This window comes from Haemaphysalis longicornis, unplaced genomic scaffold (assembly GCF_048455015.1).
Source record: "Haemaphysalis longicornis isolate Haplotype H1 unplaced genomic scaffold, Haemaphysalis longicornis Haplotype H1 scaffold_5, whole genome shotgun sequence".
In the NCBI taxonomy this organism is placed as follows: Eukaryota; Metazoa; Arthropoda; class Arachnida; order Ixodida; family Ixodidae; genus Haemaphysalis; species Haemaphysalis longicornis.
In genome coordinates, this window is record NW_027526385.1 from 151,721,392 (window position 1) to 151,737,187 (window position 15,796).

The 15,796-nt window shown below is 47.7% G+C and overlaps 1 protein-coding gene across 2 annotated transcripts in view; it reads right to left on the bottom strand.

Moving 5' to 3' along the window:
- Positions 1 to 4,569: 4,569 nt before the first annotated feature.
- The window catches only part of LOC144139457 (putative sodium-dependent multivitamin transporter), a 53,155-nt gene continuing 41,928 nt past the window's right edge, over positions 4,570 to 15,796 (bottom strand). For both annotated transcript variants that reach the window (XM_077671793.1, XM_077671792.1), the window contains 3 exons: positions 14,354 to 14,460; positions 10,235 to 10,329; positions 4,570 to 4,726 (listed from right to left, as the gene is read on the bottom strand). In XM_077671793.1, the coding sequence (XP_077527919.1) occupies positions 4,589 to 4,726; positions 10,235 to 10,329; positions 14,354 to 14,460 (340 nt within the window). In that variant the 3' untranslated portion in view covers positions 4,570 to 4,588. The remainder of the gene's footprint in view (positions 4,727 to 10,234; positions 10,330 to 14,353; positions 14,461 to 15,796) is intronic.

Below are 15,796 nucleotides of genomic sequence, written 5' to 3' on the forward strand. Positions count from 1 at the left end.
TCTAGGCAATGGGTACCAGTCATTGTGGACAACAACAAAGCACTCTTATCACGCGTGGCTGAATTCTTGGAACGATCTTCAGTAGAGCACACACAGTTAAAATCACCCAAGAATATTACACGTCTGTCACACTTCAAAAACGGTTCTACTGATTGAAAAAAAAACATTTCGATCATTTTCCTTATTAGGAGCATAAACACAAATAATACGCCAACGGCATTCAATGTACAAAAAATCAACAACAACAAACCGTCCCACCTCACTCGTTACAACCACCTCTATCAATACCTAGACTGTTTCTAACAAAAATTACGCAACCAGCGGACATACCTATAGCGTGGCTCACACAAACGTAGTATCGTGTTGTAAATGGCTGGACCATCCGATCTGTATGCTCTTGGCTCTCGACTTTGGTCTCCTGAACGGCCACCAAATCTAAACCTTCGTCGAGAAGCAGTCGACTAAGCTGGTACTGCCTGCGCCTGGCCGACAACCCGCGAACATTTAGCGTGCCCACACACAATGCATGACTTTTATCGGCCATTTACAATAGGTTAGGGGCACACAAAACACTTTATCAACCAATAAAATGTACCGGTACTAGACACATTTTCCCCAAGAACACTTAGCGCAATGACCGGAGTAATATTTGCAGTCATGCTTGACCTTACCAACGTGTTGCACTTCGTGTTCGGGGCTTGCCTTTCCGCGTCGAAGGTGGTTCACGTTCACATGGTTCAGCGCCTCAACACACAACACTCGTAGCCGTTGCCCGCTAATGTGGGGGCGTTGCCGCCGCCGCACGGTCCTTTGTTACATTGGGTTTCGGCTTGAAGGAAGACCGTCGCGCGAACGTTTCCCTTGCCGGTTCCGCAGACGTGGTAGCCGAAGGCTTCTCACCGCTGCTGCTGTCCTCCTTGCGCGGCCTTTTAACCACTGCTTCCAACTTGTCTTCGTCGTTATCACTCTCGCCGCGTGAGTTGATTTTCAGCGTCCCCGACTCGTCCATTGGGTCGCCGTCATTGATTCGCTCTCCGGTGACACCTTCAGGAGCAGGAGCGCCTTGCAGGGCCGGTTCCTTCGTTGCGGGGTCCACCTGTGTTACAGGTGGTTCGGTGGGCGGCGTTTCCCCTCCACCTCCCGCAGCAGCTTCCGCCTCCGCTTCGTCCATGACGAGTTCGGAGTCTTCCTCGTTCGTCACGGGCCCTGCCACATTCGCGTACGTTTTCACGCACTGGGTATCGTCGTGGCCAAGCCGACGACAAACACCACAGCGCGGCACACGGCACTCACGTCGTACATGACCGGAGCAGTGGCAACGCAGACACATGGGCGCCCGTCCAGGCACCACAAGCAGGGCTTGGTCACCGGCGACGCGAAGCTGATGCGGTAGGTCATCGGCCTTGACACCTGGCTTGAGCTGAAGCGTCACCCAGCGAGTCGTCGAACCTTTGTCGACGACGCCGTGAACACGCCAGCGGTCCCTCGTCACGCTGACAACCTTGCCGTACGCGGCAAGGGCAACGCGCACGTCGTCGTCCGGGACGTTGTACAGCAGCCAATGCAGCTTAAACCGCACATCCTGGTTGCTGGGGTCGATAACGACGCAGCGGTGTCCTTTCACGGTGACTTCCTTAGCTTGCACCATTTTCCTTGTTGCGTCTGCGCTGCTGAACGTTATCGCCCAAACGTGATTCATCTGATACGCCCCCAGCGCGAGCACATCTGGGAGCAGCTTCAGATGAATCAAAGTGTCCCGGAAATCTTCTACACGATAAGGCCGGGCCCTGAGGTCTCCGTGCAAAAACACAGTATTATTTACCGAACGACCTGATGGGATACTTGGCAGCATGACTTGATACTCCTGGTCTTCGTTAGCAGCATTCCTGTTTCCGCAACCCTGACGGGATGCTGCATCCGCTCTAGGAGAGCTCATGTTCACACGTCCGCTCACCTAGGTGGCCGGAAGTGGAATCGAGCTAGCGGGCCTTTTTTTTTTTTCTTTATTACATGGGAAAATACGCTCAGACGTTGCAGTACGACGAATACAAGCAAACAAAAGAATACCCTGAAGTTATGAGAAGCAAATATACATCAAAATTCAGGCAAACACACACAAGCGTTCAAAAGAGGGAACCAGTCAGGTGGTTGGTCAAGCGAACTATACACACTATGTACAAATGCCACAGTTTCTCGGAAATAAGGCTTAGTTGATCTTGGTGGCTCAGCATGCCTATCACATAAGCGGCATCGCCACAGACTGTACAAACCAATCAACACGAACATGTCATAAGGTGGCTCACCAGGATAGCCGAATGGCAAAAATCGGATAGAGAAAGGCGTAATATCCATGTCTTTTTTTAGCGTTCGCTGTAGAATGTCCCAGAAAAAGACAGCATCTCTGCAGTCTACAAAGCAGTGATCAATTGTCTCTGGTCGAGTACAGAGCCGACAGTCTGTCGACCAAGCTATAAACAGACCCCGATCTTTCATCCAAGTTTTAACAGGGAGCGTGCCAGTGTGTAATTTGAAGAAAAATGCTTTAACACCTGGCGGAACACACATTTTACACACTCTATTGAGGACATCCTGGTACGGACACTGTAGGTACAGAACTCGATATAAGGGTGCGGGAAAAAGCCCAGAAACCAGGGCATCAGAAATAGACTCGCGCGTAGCAGTAAATATGTACTCAAGGCTAAACCGAGCCTGTAAGAAGCGAATTGTGTCAACCACTTCTTTGAGGAAACCTCGCGGGCTTCGGGCTGCGTCCACAGACAGCGAAGACACCACAATATCTGGGAGAAAATGTGCAAGACGTTTCACCTTTCCTCAAGTGCTGAATCGCTAACTGGGTTCGCACCCGGGTTTAGGAAAAAGATGCCAGGATGCGTGGCCAGCACAAAATGTTTTGTATTCGTGGTGTCTGGGTCACCAAAGCGAAAATGTCGGGGAGCGTGCCGGGAACTTCCTCCTGTACTCAAGTGCTGCCTGAACCGCTCTTCGTTGAATTGCAATGCATTTAATATTGAACCGCACTGGCGGACTTCGGCTAGACGTATTGCTGGTTATATCATATGCTCTGGAGGTCCCCGCATTACGTAACGCTGCATTTAATAACAAAGAGGACTGGGAGTAAGGTCTTATAGGCGGTGACCTCTCCGTCCAGCTCCTAGCTCTCAATGTGGGGGCGTACAAAAAGGGCGGTGGTCCACGGCCTTTCTCTCCTTACATGGGGGTGGTCCTAAACTACACTGGATGCCCATGCGGGGGTGTCCCAACGTTGTTCCTCAGAACCTCAATAAAAGTTCTTTGTGTGTGTGCCTGTCTGCGTGGACGACCGTAATGATAAAACGCCGAAGATTTTCAGACGACAGTTTTGCTTGTGTAATCTACACACAGAAATGTTTGTATGTCGGTCTGTGTGCATGTGCGTCACACGGTTAATTAACCGGGCCAAAAGTCAAGGTTCTAAAAAAATAAAAATATACAGGGCGTGTCGACGATAAATTAGGGTCCTTAAAAATGTTCTCTAAGTAAACCGCGTCACCATTCGTGCTCAAACTTTACACGAGAGTCATGTTTTGTAGTCTGTATTGTTTGATAGCAGGAACAAGGACGGAACTTGTCTGCTGATGAAGAAAGAACATTATTGCGTATGAGAATCATGTGGCCATTTGGGCGATTCTGAAGCGGAGTTTCCCGCCGGTGTCTACTGAACAACTCTTGTTTAGGATAGTCACAAATCGCGATGAGTATGGAAATAAGCCAAGTTTGGTGGGTGTGTCCAAGCGAGGATTTATATCAATCATTATCCATCCCGCGTGCAGGAGAAAATTGACAAAAATGTTGTCGAAGACCATAGTCCTGTGTCGCCACTGACACGTAAATGTCTATCTTATCAACCCCCCCCCCCTTGTCGCGCTTTTCCCCTCCCGTGTCGTTCCTTCCACGATAAGCATGGTGAAGGTTTGCTGCAGTCAATTCAATTTTAGCAATTGCAATTCAATTGACGGTAACAATTTCAGGTTTTCTACAGTCAACTCACTGCTAACGCACCACCTACTGGGATCTTTCGTCACCTTGGTACTCCTAATGCAGCCACGAAGCAGAATCTACGAACGCGGGCGCTTTTTTTGTTTTTTGGGGTCAAACAATTTTTGGAGGCGTATATTTATGTATTATCGCAAAAATAAGCTACTATGTATATATAATTGAAAGAACACTGCACATACCATTTATGCATTGATGTTTTTCCTCAGATATGAGAAATATATATTAATTTTTTCGGAAGAATGTTGAGAGGTATGAAGTGTTTCCCGATTTAGTGCTTTGGGGAAGTTTTGCCTATATGAACATCTCGTTCAAGTATTTTTCTGCTTTTGGGCGGGAGGCTTAATCGAAGGGAGAGACAGGCCAAAATTTTCGGGTTTGTGTACACCAAGACAAGCTATCGTCTTTAAAAAGGAAGGAAACATTTTAAAGTAGTTCCCAAGCGCAGTAACGCCCAATCGTTTGGAGGAGTAAACAGTAAACACCCTTTCAAATGTTATTACATAACAACGTTCTTTAATGGCCCGCGTGCACCTCAACTAACGCCTCCTTGAACCTGTAGCTCATCGTTGTTATTGGACGCCGGTAAAGGAGCGGACAATGCAACGAGCTCGTCTTCACAAGGCTGTTCAGCCCGCTTTGCTCGGAAGTCTCGTCTCTTTTCTTCTTGACACTGTTAGGGGAGAATGAAAACGTACAAAGTAAATACACCCTTTCAAATGGGCTTCTTCGTGCAGTAAATGGCACCACCCAAAGAATGGCAGTGACGACGAGAGCTTCCATGTTTTGTAACAATTTCGCAATTGGAATCATCTGGCTAGCGCGCATCGGTACGGCACAAATGCCTTGTATAGTAAAATTCAGAGGCCAGGTAGTTGGGGCACATGAACCAACGCAGACTTATACAGTGAGCAGAAAATGGAACTAGACCAACGCGTACTAAACTACAGCTTTTCTTCTCAGGAAACAGAAACTAATACCCTCAAGGACCTAGCTAGTAGTCACGAGTGTCAGCCGCGCATGCGCACTGGAGGTCGCCTATCTGCGCCAGTGTACACTCGCCTGAACTCCTCTACAGGGGCAGCATCCCGCATCAATTGATTATACTGGTCCTTCCTCGTGATTCTGCGTTTTGTTTTCTTGAATTGTGACAACCACGCAAGGAGAGAGGCGCGAAGAAGTCATCGTAGCCTATCGCAGGTTAAGTACTAATTAGAGGTTTTCACGGCACTCGCCAGAGCGTGGCTCAACGAGTAAAGAGCGAATACTACTATGATTTCAATGTAAGCACACTTAGGACGGGTTCTACCACCGGAGGATAACGACATGAAGCGCTGCTTTCGTCGTGCTCGCGACCTGCTCTCCTGTCCTAACATCGTTTTCATGTAGAACTGCGTTACACAGACTCGTACGAGCCCTTACTAATATGAAATACTGGTACAGAATTATGTGCAAAGCGCCCAAGTAAACAACGGACGTATAGCTATAGTTTCTTTCCAGCATCGCTTGAACCTTTTTCGCTTTACACATTACATCAATAGTAATAATAAAGTCCACAAAAGGCGGATACGAATCAACATATCTATAAATACAGAAAAAAACAACCCTTTAATTCGGCCCCCGTTCAAACTTTTAGTTAATTCCGACACGGCGCCTGGTACCGCCCATATTCTGCATTGTTCTATGACTAAAAACTATGTATATATTATATATATATATAGGAAATAAGGGTTGGCAGTCAAGAAAACCTCGGAAAGCAAAGGGGAGGATATGGTAGGTCATTGAAACAGATAAAGAATTTGGAAAGAAAGAAAGTGGAGCAAAAATGCCCGCCAGGTGGGATCCGAACCTACGACCTCCAGAATACCGGTCTGGTGCGATAACTACTACGCTACCGGCGGGGCTATTTTTCCCTTCCACTTTCTTGGGTATTTATGTCAACGTAATTTCTCCTGTGCTTGGGGGTGGTAGCCAGCGCCACTCCGACTTCTCGGGCTGGAGGGGACCTTCTTTTTAACCCCCGGGCCGTGACTCGAGTGTCTACGATATGTCGAGAGTGGTCGACCAGCGTTGAGCCCTCTTAAGCACCCTATGGCACCAGGACTGCCAGAACAGAGTCCCTCGCTATGCATGTAGCGAATCAGAATAGGAAAGGAGGGGCTCGTTGAAATAAGACAGAAAATAAGGGTCGGCAGTCAAGAAAACCTCGGAAAGCAAAGGGGAGGATATGGTAGGTCATTGAAACAGATAAAGAATTTGGAAAGAAAGAAAGCGGACAAAACAAATAGGGATCAACGCTTGTTGACCACTCTCGACATGTCGTAGACACTCCAGTCACGGCCCGGGGGTTAAAAAGAAGGTCCCCTCCAGCCCGAGAAGTCGGAGTGGCGCTGGCTACCACCCCCAAGCACAGGAGAAATTACGTTGACATAAATACCCAAGAAAGTGGAAGGGAAAAATAGCCCCGCCGGTAGCGTAGTAGTTATCGCACCAGACCGGTATTCTGGAGGTCGTAGGTTCGGATCCCACCTGGCGGGCATTTTTGCTCCACTTTCTTTCTTTCCAAATTCTTTATCTGTTTCAATGACCTACCACATCGTCCCCTTTGCTTTCCGAGGCTTTCTTGATTGCCAACCCTTATTTTCTGTCTTATTTCAACGAGCCCCTCATTTCCTATTCTGATTCACTATATATATTGATATATATATATATATATATATATATATATATATATATATATAATCAATTCGTAGGGATATGCCCGCTAATTTGGACTCCCCAGCGACCTCAGGTGGCGATATCCGCCGCGGTGGCTTGTGGCTAAGGCGTTGCGCTGCTAAGCACGGGGTCGCGGGTTCGATTCCCGGCCACTTTTCTGATGGAGGCGAAGAGCAAAAATGCCGGTGTACAAGATTTCATAATCGTCATCATCGTTATCACCAGCCAATCCACGCCCACCGAACGGCGAAGGCCTCTCGCATTATTCTCCAATTATCCCGGTCCTGTGCTAACTGCGACTGTGCTAACTGTGCGAGATTTTGGGCGCACGCTAAAGATTCCCAGGTGGTCAAGTTTAATCCGGAGCCCTCCACTACGGCGTGCCTCATCGCCTACGTTGCGTCGGTGCATTAAGCCCAACAATCAATGAAACTTCAGGTGAAAAACAGCAGCGCATTGCGCCACGGCCATGCTTCAGCTATTTCGGATTCGCAGCAGATATCATAGGCGCACATAAAAAAATGAAGGAAGCACACACTAGTGCGTAAGACTTGAAGCTAGCGAAGCTGTACGCAACGGTAGAGTTTTTCCTCTTTTTTGCCTCACTGCGTTGTTTAAGCCTCGCCGCTGTACGAGGGACCACGAGTGGAAGTTCGTCTTCCTCTTCGCACATGGTTCTGCGCCGCACGTGGCCTCGTGGCCTTCCTTCGTGGCGCGCGCTTATCGTTGCTGCGGCGGCCTCCTCGCCTTCCTGCGCCATGTCCAGCGCACGTCTCCTTTCCGTCCTCGCCTACCCCCCCCCCCCCCCCCTCCCCACCCCAGCGCTGCTCTGTGTCGGGCGCTTGTGAAGAGGGGTGTGGTATGACGTCTAGCGCTCAAGGACGAGACTGGTCATCCCGTGAAGACAGCCCGAGATAGCGTTGTAGCTTGCGCTACAAAAATTCGAGATCGGAACAGGCTACGAACGAGCTTGTGTATACATCTGCTTTTAGGGTTTTAAAAGAAATTTACATGGGTTCGCCGCACAGTGAGCGCGGACAGAACCACCTCCAGGCTGTTCGGAAAATAGTGATTTCCTTGCGCATGTACTCCTCGAAGAAAACGACAATTACTCAATTTTTTTAGCGTAAGCTACGCTGGCCGAGGTTGAGCAGTTTCGCGTGGACCGTGGACAGTGCTGCGCAAGCGCGAGCAGCATTGGATTGGACTGGATTGGATTTGGATTGGATTCAATCGATTTGGATTGGATTGGATTTGAAATCCAATTTAATTGGAGTACGAGTGTGTAGAGAAATGGGTCTGCACATGCGCCGGTCTCCGTATTCCAGAGGAGTGACATCATAGCCGCAGCAAACGCACTGGCGACGGCGCGTGCCCAGCTGTGCGCCTCCATTGCGCAGTAGCCAAGTCTGACGCTGCACCGGACCCGCTTGATAACCGTTTCGCGTGGTTCCTGGCGAGTCGTGCTGCGCATGCGCGAAGAGCAGTGATTGGACTGGACTGGATCGGGCTGGACTGGAGTGGATTGGATTGAATTAAAATCGTTTTAGCGGCAGTAAGCATGATAATCAGCTAATCCTAGACAACCAGGAAAACTAAAAATAACTAGCTGAACCTTAGCTCACGCTACGTATATCCTGTCATAGCCGAGCTAAGCCACTGCTAATCTTTTTTTGAAAATAAACGTTTGGTGTTAGTGAAAGCATTTGGAATAGTTATGACCGTGCTTGCGATGATTCGGGCACTCGGTTAATTCGGACATTCTCTCCGGTGCCGTGAAACGCGAATGAATGGGGTCTTGCTGTGTATATAACTGCTGCAGTAGACTGTTGCGCATGCAGCCATATGCGTTCAAAGAAAAAGTGAGGAGGACGGGCAAGGTGGCCATGGCTCCCACCTGACTGCTAACCAAAGGCGTAAAATTTGTGATGACATTTTGAACATGCAGAACAATAGCTTCAGTTATGTCGCTTGTATCTCTTGGCTATGCATTTGCTTCTGACGAGACAGCGACGGGGCTATCAATGATCAATTTTAATGTAAAAGTGCACCGATCTCAAAGCCTCAACCGCACGTTTATATGCTTAGTATCTGATGAAGACCTCCCCTTTCACTCACACACAGTAGCACCCATTGTTTTCACCCACACCAAATTTCTGGAAATTTTGAGATATGAAAAATTCGCGAAATTTTCTGGAACGCGAATACTTTGCATTTTAATCGTAAATTTACGCTTCAATGGCTAGCGAGGCTCTCCTGCCACAGGCGGTTACCGAGTTGAGCGTCCACTCTGGCTGTGGAAGGCGCTGTGTGCATTCATGCATATTCTTTAGTGGCTCCGGGCAACTACCGGTAATATCGGTACAAGCGATTCCCCAGCCTGGCGCTACACCCTTGTACAACGCTTGGGAAGCTGACCCTGCTTGCAGGCGAAATCACCCCTACGGTATGTGGCGGCTGGAAAATGCCTTTTCGCGCAGTGAAGAGGTAATTTTTCAGGGTGCCAGGACGGGGGCGGGGTGGGGGCTGCTGTGATGAGAATTTATTCCCTCTCATGTGGAAATCTGCGCGCGCGCCCCTGCGTGCATCCAGCGATTGGGATGTTTTTCCCAGCTAGGGTATACGGCATATTTTTTCTTGCCCGCTTTCGTACTAGCGCACCGAATACAAACTACGTGTGAACTTAGACTCCACGAACGCTACTCACCGAATGATTGTTCAACATAAAATGAAGGCCTTCATAGGCCTCCAAAAACGTACCCACCAACTATCCTATCCCATCGCGTAATGAGGATGACCAGGCGTGCAGTTCCGTCAACGAAGAAGGAACAACTTGTATTGACATGTTTTGCGCTTTGGAGCCTAATTATCAGGTCGACCTATTGTACTCGCATAGTACAACTTCCTGCTAGGCTGGTTAATGAATAGTTCCCCCAATTTGAAGCACAATGAAGAACACGGACGGCGAACACAAAGTATATATAGGTTAGCGCCTGTCCAGTCTACGTTGTCTTCACCACCCGTATTTTTCGTTGCCAGGTAAATCACGGGCAATACTCACGTGTTTTCCTTTGTGTTTCGTTACAGTTACAGAGTGGAAAAAAGCCTGGGTCGACCTATATTACGTTCATCGACCCGTTACACATTGCAAGTGGTACCGACAAGCAACCCCTACAACTTTATCGAGTGTTCATTTCGCGTACGCATACAAGAAACATCTGTCCGCCCGAATAGAAGTACAGACCAACGCATACCACGGACGGTAACATTCATAAGTCGCAATGTGATTCTTACAGCGTGAATAATTGGAAAATGAGAGCTACGTCTCAGTAAACCAAATCTGTTGCTAAAATATGCATTCTATTTTGTTATCTAAGCGTGTATGCTGCTCGTAAGGCTCATCTCAATCGCGTGTAATACTCCCCTTAAACGTATTGCTAACTTCTTAACATCCCCTGCTCACCTGAAATTTCTCATCAAAGAACTTGAAGCGCTTCCAAAAGCGAATAAACAGAGGACTTGTCAGGGGCAAATTCTTTGTGCAACTTCCCATGCCTCCTGAAAAGAAAGGGCGCCAGTCACGCGTCTTGTAAACACAGTAATTGAAGCGCATTCCACCGTAACGTACACTCAGAATACCGAACACATTCTTTTCTGGTGCGCGATCCCCGACTCACAGTCCCATTTTCTGTACTTATCAACGCGTTCCACGACACCCGGGGCCCTAATTTTCGTCTTAAAATTGGAGCCGTTCTGACGGTGATTTCAGAGTTAGTGCAGGAGCTTCAGATCGTGCCCACGTGTCTGCCAGTATAGTTCCTCTGTATGCTCCCGCAGGAAGCGAGGAACTTTGTCAGAGGCGGGCAGCGACCCCGGAACGAGGCAGTAGAAAGACAAGAATAAGAAATCAGAAATGCAAAAAAGGGCATGAAGAACGGAAAGGACTCGCCTTCGTTGGCGGCAGGCAGGCTTCTCTGCGCATGCCCGACGCACCTGAGCGTTGTCTAGCAACACAGAAGCACGCTCCTTTTTTTTTTTTTGGTGGAGCGCCATTCTTTCGCTCAGGAGGTTTTAAAATCACGTCGGAATTAAGGGCACAGGGTAAGCCCTATACTTCCCATGCATTTTTGGCCATTTTGAGGTACATTTTTCTAGGCATCTAAAAAGGTATCTACATAACGTATATATCATTTTCTTTCAAATTTTGTGCTCTTTTAACTGTACTAGAATTATGAACATCCTTAAAAAAATTAGTTTTTATAATTTTTTGTCTGTTGGTACCTAAATTTTAGCATTATTTTAGTATTAAAAGTTGTGTACAAAAAAAAAAACGGTTACGTGCATATTTTCAATTCTAGTACAGCAGGTGTGACAAGTTATGTAGATGACAGGGAAAAAAAATCAGTTCGTTGTCCTGGAAGATTCAGGAAATAATGGTACCTATGTAAGAAAAAACACTGTTTTGAGATAGTTGAGTTTAAAGTAAAAAAAGAGGTGAAAAACAATACGTTTTTGCCAAAAACACCACTGAAGCCATTTATTTAAAAAGCACCAGCTTCATCATCACTGTCAAAGTCATTTTTTTGCTTTTCAACCGGTCGTCTGTCCTTCCTTGACTATTTGGTGCACCATCGTACAGATCTATTCACAAAGTATTTTGCTTGTGGTCAACCTCTTTAAGCCACTTGATGGTGGTTGTGCACCCAGGTTTTGGTCAGAATGATTTCAAAATGCTGGCTCATGTGTTGCTATCATCATTTAATGAAAGAACAGTATCCAATGTTGCAATCTTAGAGTGTGAAGCCCAAAAAAGATGTTTTTTTGTGCGCAGCTTCGGAGGGCAAATGTGGAAAAAATGTACAACCGGGTCTTTGGATTGCCCTCGCTAAAAAATCAGCTATGCAATGGTTGCTAAGGAATTTCTTAATGCAGTTGGTTCCATAAAAGCGTTTTGATATGGAACTGGAAATTTTTTGATGAAAAAAAAAATGACAATAAACCCTAAGAACATTCTTAAGAGGATGGGGGCACTTACTACTTGCTTACGGGAAAACTGCTTTTTAGCGAGACATAAGACTTTTTAAGGCAAGTGTGAATATGGAAAATGTGCACAAGGAATTGCACATTTTCCTATGCACAATAAATATGCACAAGAAATGCACAAGAAATGCACAAGAAATGTGCATATGGAAAATGTGCACAAAGAACTTCCATAATTGCGAAGAAAAACAAAAAGTCATTTTTTTCAAAATTTCGCCTTACCCTGTGCCCTTAAGGCTTTCTTTAGAAACGTCACATCTAGTCCTCCCGCACAAAAAAAGCAATTCCGAAACTCTGTCGAGGTCCGCCAGCTATTGATTCGCACATGAACACTCGACCCTATGAGATGAACCAACTGCTAGTCTATGGAACATACGTCGTACCAGCTTAAAGAGCGCATCGCCGACTTCCACGGCTTTAGATCTTTTCACCTAGTTACCTCTGATAAGATAAGGACATGTTTTTCGCTGTGCTTCACATGCGTAGTCAGATTGTCCTGTCGACTGCGCCAATTGTAGTGCCGCTAGCACAGCCCATAGATTAAATAGCGGAGTCTAGGGTGAAAAAGTTAAGAAAAGGTCAACAGTGTCGGCGATAAGCTCGGGCGAGCTAAGACGCACCGCTCTAGCTTTTTCGGGCGTCGTGAATCTATTGACGTGTTTTTTGAACAGCGCAGCCGTTGTAGGCCAAGCATTTTTGTCCGTATGCTGTAGGTCGCGTGCCACGCAGGGGCACAGGTCAAGAATATATACAGGAGGTGAAATGGTCCCTTGCGGCAAGTGCTGGCGAGCGACCAGTTAACGTCACAATGAAAACGAACGCGAACTACAAAGCTTCGTAGCTGTGACGGCACAGAAGAGGGCAGCGGCATCTCATCAACGAAATGATAGGGGCCACAATTCATTCCGTAACTGTGTAGTGAAATACCGATCGCGGCGGTCGCGCAGTTTCTTCTCCTGCGACAGAATCCGCTAGCTTAACCTTGGCCAAGCGCTTGCGGTGTTATCTCTCCGCCCTAGGAAGCGCCGTTTTAGATGCAAACAAAGCATCTCATGCTCTTGGCTCCGTCGTCCGCCGTCCGTCGTCCATCCATCCGCCGGCCCAGGAAGACGCCGACAATACTGCCGCTTCAGGAGCCCTTTAAGGGGAAGCGTGGTCGTCTCGTGCCGGCCGAGGAAGACACCGGCAGCACTGTCACTCCAGCATCTCATGGTCAGGGCTCTGCCCTCCCTTGTTGTGGCGCCGTCCACACCCCCACTGCGCATGCCCGGCTCATCTCGGGTCGGCCCAGGAAGATACCAGTAACACTGTCGCTCCAGGAGCCATTAAAGGGTAAGACACCAACGGGCGTTCATCAAGCCGAGAATGCGCCGTGGGGGTGTAGACGGCGCAACAACGACAAGGGAGGGACATAGCCCCGTCGCATCTAATAAAATTACACCATCTTCCCGTAGGGGAACCCTGAGTAGTATGCGAAACAGCCATGGGCTCAACGCAATTTCCCATTTCGTAGTTCCGGTAAGTTAAAAGTGTGGTAGTTACCATGGAAACCAACTGTAAATATAACGGTAGCTACGTACCTCAACTTAACAAAAACGACGAACTTAAAACTAATGGGCACTTGAATCGACCCCATGGCTGCTTTGCATACTACTCAGGGTTCCCCTACGGGAAGATGGTGTAATTTTTTTTCTCCTGTCTTGTTCTTACTCCATGCAAAGGGGTAGGAGCAGGTTTTCAGACACGCTGGTGGCTTCACAGAAACGGGTTCTCGGACCCACCGATAGAGGATGCAGGGGTCTCGCAGGTACAGTCTGTTCTGCCTTCCGGAAGGACAGGGAGAGGTTGTACGTCATGCTCTGATCGTACATCAGAGGGGAGGGACCCTCCCATGCCTGTTTAACTCCAGAATACTTTGCGCGAACTAATTGCAATTTCCGAAGACATTAAGATTGCATGAAACTCATACTTTAAGGGAAGGCGAATGCTATATGCTCAACTATGAAACATATTGACAGTTTCAGAAATAGGTGCGTTTTTCTGCGCTTTTCTGCGCCTATATACTTCCACTGCTTTATAAAGTCACAATAACCCAGAAGGATATCTCAGATTTTTTTTTTGTACTTTCACCCTAAGCCTTTCATATTCCAGGCTGTTCATTGTAACTGTGCGTGTAGAATGTTACCACGATTTCAAAACACACATTGAAACCTACGGATTGCTTTTGCTCGCAGCGAGTAGGATGGTAACAGTTTTATTTTTTATGACCGGAGCGCACCAATCCACATTGTAAATGCAGTTATTTGGTGCGACCGCTTTTTTATAGTTCAAAGAGAAGATACGTCGATTTATATTACAATTCATCGACATATCCGTTTAGTTAACTTATCTCCCCATCTTTTGCTCTGGTGTATTGCATCACTTCATAGCTTCATTATCAAGGCCCGGTCATCACAGATTAATCCACCAAGACAGCGATGTCCCGTGACCACTTAAAAACAAAACAATTGCTGCACAGAAATAGAAGAAATAGAAGGTTCACCAGTGGCCAGGCTGAACAACGTCCCGAGAAACAACGTCAGCAACGCACCGAGAAACGCGCTCCAGTAAAAGGACATCCGGTACAGCAAAAACACGTTGTTCGTGGTGCTGGAAGTTGAGGGAGCAAAGTTAGAGTGCTTGGCAGGTACACCAGCGTCAAAAAATATAACACAGCTCAAAACAATTTGGCAACAGGTAGCTATTAGACAACCATGTGATGACATAGACATATTGCACTTAGCCCACCTTTCACTGCCCGATGTTTATAATCTGTAAGTGCGTTTTATGTAAAGCAAATGACGAGTATCCCTCGTAAGAATTACCTCTGACAGATTTGTGCGAGGCGTGTGGTTTTGCTTTGTGGGTGCGTGAGGTGTTTTCGTGCAATGAAAAAACAGTATCACGCCCAGCAAGAATGTCAGGGGTTTTCAGCATCTGGGGTGCGGGAAAGGAAGCGTAGACGTGTGTATGCTGAAACATCCTGGAGTTGTCAGCTATTTGCACCTTGCAGGGCATGTGAAGAGGAAACAAAAGGCACCTTTGAGCACGGTGCTGGGGTGCTAGAGCACGGTGCTAGGGTGGGTAACTACTGCCAGAGCGACGCCGTCCGCGTGCCGGTGCTCCGCGGCGTCAACATACATGGTGGTGGGGAAGATGGGGTATTTATCTGTAAGCGCACGGGCGCTGGCACCTGCGCTCCGCGTGATGTACTGGGTGCATATTGCGTGGCAGGGTACGTATGTGGAGGCAGTCTCGGATGTCTCGAGGCAACAAAGCTTCGCTTTCTACCATCACTGGGGTGCCAATTCGTAAGCGGTGAATGATGTTCCGACCGGGGTAAGTGGTGGAGAGGCGGCGTAACTGATTAATACGATGGGCCTCTAGTAGCTCGTGGGCACGAGGCGAGTGTGGCAGTGGACGAGTGGAGGGGGATTTGTAATGCTGCCTTGTATGCCTTTCGGATGAGGCAGTCAATTTTGTCTATGTCGGAGGTGGTAAGCTTAAGGCATGGAAGAGAGTACGTGATCCGACTGATGATAAAAGCCTGAACTAGACGGATTCGTTCTCTCTCCTTGAGCCCGTGGTGCCGGCTAGCGATTCGACGAATTAGGCCAATCGTTTGATTTACTTGAGAGTTAAGCAGGGAAAGGAATTGACCGTTTGCTCGACTGCGTTGTCTAACAAGGCCTAGCACCTTTAGGGTTTGCACTTCTGGGATGACCCAGTTGCCGAGGGAAACTTCTGTTTCGTAAATCACGGCAAGACCGGGCAGGCAGAATGAGCAGGGCAGATTTTTCTGGAGAGCAGGATAACCCAACGAGTTGCGCCTCTGTCTCCACAATATGGGCACCCTGTTTAAGGATGGCTTCTATCTGAGCATCGCAACCTCCAGGTACCCACATCGTAATGTCGTCGGCATACAGACTGCATCTGAGACCAGGTA